This window comes from Macrobrachium nipponense, chromosome 3 (genome assembly GCF_015104395.2).
Source record: "Macrobrachium nipponense isolate FS-2020 chromosome 3, ASM1510439v2, whole genome shotgun sequence".
In the NCBI taxonomy this organism is placed as follows: Eukaryota; Metazoa; Arthropoda; class Malacostraca; order Decapoda; family Palaemonidae; genus Macrobrachium; species Macrobrachium nipponense.
Genome location: NC_087202.1, coordinates 75,241,193 through 75,251,192, shown reverse-complemented (window position 1 = coordinate 75,251,192; position 10,000 = coordinate 75,241,193). Strand labels below are relative to the sequence as shown.

Here is a 10,000-nt window from a genome sequence, read left to right as displayed (position 1 = left end):
TAGAGAGATAGATAGCAATATGCATACTCCATATATATATATATATATATATATAATATGATATATATATATACATACACAAATACGTGTGTGTGCGCATATATCTTTATAGGTGGATATAAGTGTGTGCCATTTTCCCTTCCTTTTATTTTTTTATTTCCTTTCTTCTCTGTATTGAAATACATAATATATACAAATAGCTGGTACTGATCTTTTAAAGTACTATAAAGTTAAATTAAAATACTTCACCGTGATTCACATTGTGAAGTCGATTTTTACTGATGTCGGTACTATTACGTTACTGTAATTACAGGAACCAATAATTATCGTAATTTTAGGAGTTCGCTTTGTGCTAGTTACACAATACGGTATTAAAAGTCATTTGCATATCAAGTTCATATAATATATATGCGTATATATATATATATACGTATATATTATATGAAGATTTGTCTATTGAATATTCTCTTAGATTTCATTAACGTTCTTATGATGTGATGCTTTGACAATTAGTCTTTAACTGATAAACTAATATTATTTTTTCCGTGTTAATGATAAAGAGTAATAAAGATAACCTTAAGCAAAACTGAAACGCACGTTCCAGAACTCTAAAAAATATTTCAGTCGCATGTCTGTGCTCATGCATTTATTGTTGTAACGTTGATGAATAAAATGAAAATTTCCTCCCTCCTAGTAACTGAGAGTTACGGCCTTACTTGAAAAGAAAAAAAAAAAAAAAACTATCGCAACATAACTAGGCGTTATTTCGCTAACCTTGCTTTGACTTTTCGTCCATGAATTTTTGATTAACGGGGAAGCTAAAAAAAAAAAAAAATGGTCTCGGTGATACCCTTCTCTCTCTCTCTCTCTCTCTGTACCGTTGGAAATAATGATTGTCATCGAAAAATCCTCTCTCTCTCTCTATCTCTCTCTCTCTTTCTCTGTCGACGAAGCCAATGAATGTGACTGGGAAATTTTGACGCAAAATGTTTGACGCAATATTGGGACAAAGAGCTCCTTTGGCTTGCGTAAATGGGATCATACAATTTTTTTACGCTTGTTTTATGGAGCCGCCTTCCCTCTCCTAAAAGAAACACGTAGGAAATGAATTCTACCTTGTTGCCCCCGTCTCTGTACCAAAAAAAAAAAAATGCTAATCTACTTTTAAATATGTAAAACTACTTTTAAAGAGTGCGTTGCTGTCTAGTAAATTTCGTCAAATGTTATCTGAGCATAATCATGAATACGTAATTTTCGATGATTCGATTATGTGCGGTAAACTGTTCATAAGAAATTTATTAAATTTCACAGCATAAATGAAGCAGAAAAGAAAAGTTACGCTAGTTTGCTCATTTAGATGGTTTATAATTAATTTTTTCGTTGTGCTTTTACCTAACTGAAAGCCTTAGGGAATAATTTATTGCTCTCTAGTTTTAACCCCCGTGGGCATCTCACGTGTGCCGTCAGTGCATCTCACGTGGAGCACTGTATGCAGTAGTGTAGGTATTTGTGGCATTACTTCATCCACTCTTTAGGCTTAGCTCCATCCCCACTTTCTTGCTTGAGTCTTGCATTCCAATCCCTCAGTTCCACCTTTATATCCTCACACTTTATCTTTATTTTTGTGATTTCTTCATCTTGGCCCAACACCCTACCTCCCTCTTTGCTGTATTAGTCTCTGAATAGCCGCAAGTGTCCAGTGCTTGGCTTTGACAACCCAAATTCCTTAAAAGCAATCAGTCAACCTAACTTTCTTCATGAATTCGATGCACATCGCCTGCCTAACATTCATTAGGTTTACTAAAAATCTATGGGCGAAAATGTTTGTAAGTGTGCATGAGTACGTTTAAAATATTCTTTAAAATGAGTACATATATTATAGTTATATATATATATGTATATATATATATATATATATATATATATATTATATATCATATATATCGTATAATATATATATCTCAACGTATAAAAGCCCATTAAAAACACTCTGGTTTATAGCTAAGGACTATCCATCCATAGCTTGATAAGGGTGGAAGTGAGTCCACTGAAATATAGCCTTCAGCTTGAAGCCAGAGTTTTAATGGGCCTTTTTTTTATACTTGGGATATGTCTTGTTTTAACAGAAGAATTTATTTACATACACATATATACATATGTGTATGTATACGTATATGATTTTTTTTATTTTCTTTTTTATTTAGGGCTGCGTTTTGTCCTCAAGGGTTCTCGCGCCCCCGGACAGACGCCGGCCGAAATGCAGATCGTGGTGCCTTGAAACTAACTCTGAACACTTTTTCTTGCAGTTACCCCAAGTGGAGGCGGAGGGGAGTGAACTCAACGGCCGCAGATTCAGGATAGAGAGCGGCGAGGCCTTAGGGGACAGAGATGAGGTAAGGGAAGAAGACACTTTATTGACGGGAAAGTATAAAAGGTGTAGCTCCTGCCTATAAGCCTATATACTTCATCTTGTAGAATAAACTGCACCTCCAGTAGATGTGCTGTAGCTTGCGCTTTTACCCAAGACCCTTGACAATCCTTATTACGGAGCTGTACTGGTTTTGTTGTGATAGTAGAGGACGATAAATAAGTTTTAAGATTCAGTTTTTGGGCCTACTTCTTCTTCTTCACCGCCCCTTTAGTGTCTTGTCCTCATGAAAAAAGAAGACACAGGTTCGTCTTGAGCTCGTAAGCCTAACGCATCTATCGATGTAAGCCGATCGCCTAGCAAGTGTGTGTTGTATTTTGTAAACGTATCAGAAAAATTGTTGTTCTTGCATGTTGTAGGCCTACCGCAGCTTGTTAAGCAAGTCGGACATGTAGTTGGTGTGTGTGCGTGCGCGCGCTCTTAAAATGCATGCAGTGTTGTGGTCCTCGTTTTTTATTGCCCAATTCTCCAGGTTTAACAAATTTCCATACATGAATTTTCATTTTCTTTTTCTGGTCCAACCATTTCATTCTCTCGCTTTTGCTGTTGTTTCTTACTTATCTCTACACTTCCGGAGAACCTGGAATTGTTATGTCTGGTGTAATTAAATTGAAGAAAAATTCGACTGGGAACAATCAGCCCCTGACGAGTGTCCAAATGCTGAACATGTTTGCAACTAGATCAGGGAAGAGATATATGATTGATCTTTACTGGAATTGAGAGAGAGACTTACCTTACAGACCTTACATCTTGTTCGGGTTGCCCCAGGTCCCTCAGTGTGAGGCACCTCTAATGTCTACCAGAGAGTTGCTAGTACATCTTCCGGTATATTTGCATCTTCCAATCTTGGATGGTCTGGGATGCAGTTTAGATATTTGTCGAGCTTATTCTTAAACACATCTACGCTCACTCCTGATATATTCCTCAGATGAGCTGCAACGCATTGAATAGACGCTGCATTATCGATGCTGGTGCGTAGTGGATTAATGTCCTGTGTGCTTTCCTTATTTTTTCCTGGTATAGTTTTGGGGCACTATTAATCTACCTCTGCTTGCTCTTTCTGATATTTTTAGTTCCATGATATTTTCTGCTATTCCTTCTATCTGTTTCCATGCCTGAATTATCATGTAGCGTTCTCTTCTCCTTTCTAGACTATATAATTTTTAAGAATTGTAGTCTTTCCCCAGTAGTCTAGGTCCTTAACTTCTTCTATTCTAGCTATAAAGGACCTTTGTACACTCTCTATTTGTGAGAGAGAGAGAGAGAGAGAGAGAGAGAGATTTGGTCCTTCCATCTCGCAAAATATTGTAAAAAAGAGAGAATTATAAATCGTTTGGTAAACCAGAGACAAGACAAGACGAAATGGAGAGGGAAAGACTACTATGATAATATTTGAGAGAATATTGAGGAAGAACATCTCATTTAGAAGGGACGGATCAGTAACAAAGAAATAACAATAATGAATATATTGTTAATTTTCATGAAAAGGATGCCTTGGCAGCTATAGTAGATTCACATCGACCGTGCATCTGATGTCTAGGCCCGTCCCTTACGACGCTCCTGATTGGCGGTTGATAAGCCAATCACAGGGCTGGAAACCCTCAGTCTCTCGAGAGAGTTCACATAGGCAGGATGTATGTTCCACTTCTCCTGAGGGACACGTCTTACATCCTGCCTATGTGAACTCTCTCGAGAGACTGAAAGTTTCAAGCTCTGTGATTCGCTTATCAACAGCCAATCAGGCGCGTCGTAAGGGACTTGCCTAGACATCAGATGTATGGTTGATGTGAATCTACTATAGCTGCTTAGTCCATGCATTACTTCTGTTGCAAGTCTGCAGTTTCGTTAATCTGCAATATTTGCCTTGGTGTTCTTGAATTATCTGTCAGCTGTTGTTTACATATTTATTAAAATCTCTCCATTTGGTTACTTTTGTTACCGGTTGTTCTTTTCTCTTTTACCAGGCTTCTTTGCCAAATCCATAGAATTAAAAAGGACTATTATAAGATCGTTTTTGTCCTTCACGTGTTTCAGAACTCACAGTTACAGAAAATTTCAAAATATCTCATATCCATTCGAAGTGTTCAGGAAACTTCATGTGTTTCAAGTTTAAGAGGTAGATTTCATAACTTCAGTTATATAAGGACGGAGTTCAAGATGAAAGCATTTACCGATATTTACAACTTATTACTCTTCAGTTATTTCGTGACTAAATTGACAAGTTAAAATGTTTTTGTGTTTAATAGAGAAAACTGAAGATATGTTAACTCGAAAGATCTCCAAAGGGAATTACTCGTAAAACAGACAAAAACGAATCTTCTGAACTCGGAAGATGGTGGAACTGATTTTGAAACTAAAATTGATGTTGAAGTTTAAAAAGAAGAAAAGTTTATCTAGTCAAACTCAGTGTTGAAAAATATAAACTCGCAAAAAAATCGAGGCTTTTTATCAAATCAGAATGCAAGACGACACATTTCTAAACTCAGAAAAAACAGCTTAGAAGTTTATGAACTCCATGCCAGCTTGAGAGATTTCTTTACTGAGAAATACTATCAAAGAGTTCAGAAGTCAAGGGGAATGTTTTCTATACTTGGATTCTAAAGTTAAGACAAGCTGATATATTTCTTGGCTAACAGAAAAAGCAAATAGCCTCCCAAATTAAAAACACAGTGTGAACGTTTTCTTAGCTCCAGAAAGGGGCAGATATTTCTGTCTGGCCAAAGGCAATTGGAGAGATTTGCTAATTGAGATTAAATGGTAATTTTAAAATTCAGAATTAAAGAGGAATGTTTCCTAATATCAAAAGAAAAGTGTGCAAACTCAGAAGAGGACAAGTTGAAATGTCTCTCAACCCTAAATTTGAGCAGAAAAACTCACAAACTCAAAGGTAAACTGAATCACTTGGACAGAAAAAACGGGGTTTGAAATTCAAAGGAAATACATAACGAATTCTCGAACTCAAAGGACGCATGGCGCTTTCCTTTTCTTTTTTTTTTTTTACTTTTTTTTTTAACACAAAAGACTCCATTGAGTTACAACAGACCCGCCCAATGTCGCATGCATGCAGATAAGAATGTTCTCATGCGGCTTTGCAATGGAGAGCATCCGTTGGTTTTATTATCTGTGTTTCCAACTCGTTTTTTATCAGTGTCTGGAAATGGAAATACTTTAAATTTTATTTTTTATTTTTGTCATTGTTATCATGGCTACTGTGGTTTACATTTTTTTTACAGCTTTCTTTTGTTTGTCAGTGTTCTTTTTCTCCTTTTTCATTAATTTTTTTGTTGCAACCTTCCATATTGTTGTTCGAAATAACTAGTTTGAAAATCTACAGTCATATCTTGCTATAAGAATGTGCTGTAAGATTTGCTAATGGGTACTTTCGGTATTGTCAGGCTGTTGCAATTACACCATCGCCAACATAATCATGTATATAACAATTTTCTTCCCTTAAATAGCAATTGGTTGCGTTCTTTTTATATGTAATTTGTTTATATTGTTTTTGTTAGAATCAGAGTTCCATTTTACAAAAGAAATCAATTACAGGTACGTTTCCTCAAAACTGTGAACTGAGGCATTAGTTAACTTCTGGAAAAATAAGTATAAAATCGTACAGCTTGGGAAGTCACTAACCATTGTTTGGCACATTGCAAAAATACGCTCATAGCCTACCGTACGAAACGCAATTTATATCAGCGTAATTATTTTTCTTTGCGTGCGATAGCCCTCGGGTGTTCTGCCATCTGACTACGAGAATGCGAAATTGCCTCTTAACCCGTATCCATTACGCGACCTAAATTAATTTATTTGGTCTTCTTTGTTTCTCCTCTGTAACTTGGAGTCGTTCCGGGACGAGGCGAAACTTCTGTAATATAATACAAACTTGTTCCCGTGAAAAGATCTGTTCTCCGAACTTTTAATTCGACTGTATGAATAGATGCTCTCTCTCTCTCTCTCTCTCTCTCTCTCTCTCTCTCTCTCCTCTCTCTCTCTCTCTCTCCAGATGTAGCCCGTTTTATGATCTCGGTTGTAATTCAGTCATCTCCAAGGCAGCTTCGAGAAGAAAATTAAAACTTCCTGGCTGTTTTCTTTTTTAAAGGCAACGTAATGCTGTGCAATATGTAATGTGAGTCTGTGCCACTCTTAAATCCGTGATGTGTAACTGAGTATATATCAGGGTGAGCTCAAAACATTAGTTTTGTTGAGCTTGGCTTTTACAAAGATAGCTTGTAATTTAGCTTTCAGGTAAATTTCCGAGTTGGGTTTCGATGGAAATGAAATATTCCTGACATTATTATTATTATTATTATTATTATTATTATTATTATTATTATTATTATTATTATTATTATAACCAGAACTGAGCTAAAAGAAATTATTATTTAGCTCCTAGTTTTTTAGTTTTAGCTTTTTAAATGTAAATTTTCAACATCATATTGTGCCAGCAAGTACTCTAAATTTGTCTGTTAATCTATAATTTTGAAAGTTAGTTTGCAATTAAGTGTGGCCGCGAGTTCGATTCTTGGGCATTCCATTGATGTGTAAGAGATGTGTATTTCTGGTGATAGAAGTTCACTCTCGACGTGGTTCGGAAGTCACGTAAAGCCGTTGGTCCCGTTGCTGAATAACCACTGGTTCCATGCAACGTAAAAACATCATACAAACAAAACAAATAATCCCAGTCCAGTAACAGAATGGAACCAAATCCTTCCCAACCCCTCACTAGGATGTAACTAGTGTCAAAGGTAATTTCTAGCAGTCAGGTTGGAATATATCATGGACGATCATTGGTCATCTTGTATAATTTTGAACTTTTCTTAGCAAATTTTAGGTATGAGTTATTTACCTTGAAAACTGAAAAAGCTTTTTGACGATGAAGCTGACCGATGAAAGTGGTTCTTCCGTGATGGCTACCAAGGCCAAGAGAGGCAAGGTCTGCCCAGTTGAGTGGAGTCGCCTCCCACCCGGGGTAACTACGTAGACGATGACGTATCTTAGAGGTACCTGCTCATTACGGCAAGCCGCCGGCTGACGCAATAAGGAGGTAGAGAAAGTTCCGCCTACTACATGGTGGATTTTGGGGGGAAGTGAGCAGACCCTCTCTTTCTCTTGGCCTTCATTGCTACTGTAAATGAAACGACGAATAATCACGATTTTCACTTTTCAGAAAAATCTGTTAGGCAGTTAGTTTAAATGTTTTACATTTAGAGAAAATATACCAAAAGGAAACTATTCCTTTTTCGTCTAAAATCAGCACTTCAGGCCTCAGTTATATAGATTAATAACTATATAACTATATACAAAGCTGAATATGGAAACAAAAAGTGCAGAAAGTTTTAGAATGAACTTTTAGAAAGGTTGCTAAATGGAGACGATTGTTTGGCGTGAAAAAGGACCTTGATGTTGTTTTTCCATAGTTTTTTTACATCGTACTGTAGTTCTCTGTATGAGAAGTACTACTTGATCATCATTATTGTTTTTAATTCAAGTAATTTATAGCCAGGCACACACATATCCGGTGTCGATTACCATATCTGTAGCGTTGCCAGTTTATATGAACAAATAATAAAAATGCAACCTCAATCAAGCCAAGCAGTTAGCTTTCGGTACCGCAAGGTTTGGTTTCTGTTCGATTCACGTCATGTTCGTCTGGAGTTAGATGGATTCAGCTCGTATTCCTTTGTTGAAATTAGAGACTAGCTGATAACCATCTCTGTTTGTATGGTGTTTTCACGTTGCATGGAACCAGTGGTTATTCAGCAACGGGACCAACGGCTTTACGTGACTTCCGAACCACGTCGAGAGTGAACTTCTATCACCAGAAATACACATTATCTCACCCCCTCGGTGGAATGCCCGAGAATCGAACTCGCGGCCACTGAAGTGGCGGGCCAACACCATATCGATCACGCATACTGAATGGAAGCTAATATCACCATTACTTCTTCGATAGTGCCAGGTTCAAGACTCCACGCTTTCTGAGGGTACCACGTTAAATGCCAAAACATCGAAAAATGGTACTTCACGAAACTAGACAAAATAGTTACGCCTTTGTTCATGGCTCAGAAGTCCTGGCTCTTAGTAGACGCCCGATTAAGCGACAGGCCCAAGGTAAAAATTTGGTAACGTAGACTCTTTACTACGTGAAGCCTCGTAAACAAGACATCTGCTCCGCCAGTTGATTGAGTCGTTCAATCAACCGCCGGCACTGATGCTAACGCGTCGATGCATGACAGCTTGGGACGCGAATCGTGATTTCCAAGATTTATTATTCGTTTGCGGATATATAGATTTGATCGAATAGTGAAACAGAGGCAACAATTCATTAAGGGTAAAAATGCCCCGCTGTCATTTTAGTGCATATTGTGACGCTTTCACCGGTAGCATATTTTCGCTTGTACATTTTGTTGTATTTCTATTTTACCTACTGCACGAACTTGATTCAAAATGAAAAAAAGGCAAAAATGGAATTTGCGAACACACACAGAATGGATATATTGTTTTCATTTGATCGTACTGGTCACACGTTAGTGTGGATTTAGCTGTTTCGGTTACGCTCGCAACCGCTATCTGTGCTTTGGGTGTGGGTGGGGCGGGTGGAAGCCCCCCCACCCCACCCCCCAGAGAGAGAGAGAGAGAGAGAGAGAGAGAGAGCTCTTATTTTATTTTGACTGTCATTGTTGTTAAGAGAGAAGAGAGAGGAATTGTTAATGATGTCTTCACTGCTGCTGCCGTTCCTTTGAACGAGAGAGAGAGAGAGAGAGCCAAATATTTTTGATGCATCCATGATTACTATCGTTGCTTCGAATGGAGGCGAGAGAGAGAGAGAGAGAGAGAGAGAGAGAGCGCAACACATATCAAAATGCAAATCAAGACTTACGAATAAAAGGTACGCCAGTGAGAGCGAGCTATAAAAAATTCTCTTTGATGGCCCCTCTCCTCCCGCCAGCCACCCCATCACGGTGTAATGAACTGCTTTTAAATATTCATCACTGCCGACTAATCGGATAGGTAATGCAAAGTGAGAGATACCACCGGCCTGTTTTTGAGGTGCGCGTGTGTGTGTGAGCGTGTGTGTGTCGGTGTGCGCGAGCACGCGCTTGCGTATTTGCATGTGTTGTGGAAAGGTGTAGTTTGGACCGGCTCGATACACAATTGACGGTCATTATATCCTCCCCAGCCCCCGTTTTCTTTAGGAGAAAGTGCGATTTTTGTTTCACATTTTGGAACCCTCTCTCTCTCTCTCTCTCTCTCTCTCTCTCTCTCTCTCTCTCTCTCTCTGGTACCCGTTATACAACTCTTTCTCTCTCTCTCTCTCTCTCTCTCTCTCTCACGCAATGCTCAGTTCTGAAGTATATTTTTCATTCTTTTTTCTGCTCAGTTCAAAGGCGTTTGTTGTGCCTCTGCGAACGTTCGCTTTTCGGCGTTGGGCTATTGTTTATTTTTCGTCTTTCTCCATTGCTCTCTGCTGGTCCTGCTAGTTACAAAGGATACCGTGTGGTATCTATATTTTCCACGGAATTTCTCTCTCTCTCTCTCTCTCTCTCTCTCTCTCTCTCTCTCTCTCTCTTC

General features: G+C 38.2%; 1 protein-coding gene across 1 annotated transcript in view; it reads left to right on the top strand.

The window, feature by feature from the left end:
• The window catches only part of LOC135221821 (GTPase-activating Rap/Ran-GAP domain-like protein 3), a 967,251-nt gene that overhangs the window by 440,046 nt on the left and 517,205 nt on the right, over positions 1–10,000 (top strand). Inside the window, 1 exon segment of the mRNA XM_064259719.1 lies at positions 2,307–2,393. Within this exon segment, the coding sequence (XP_064115789.1) occupies positions 2,307–2,393 (87 nt within the window).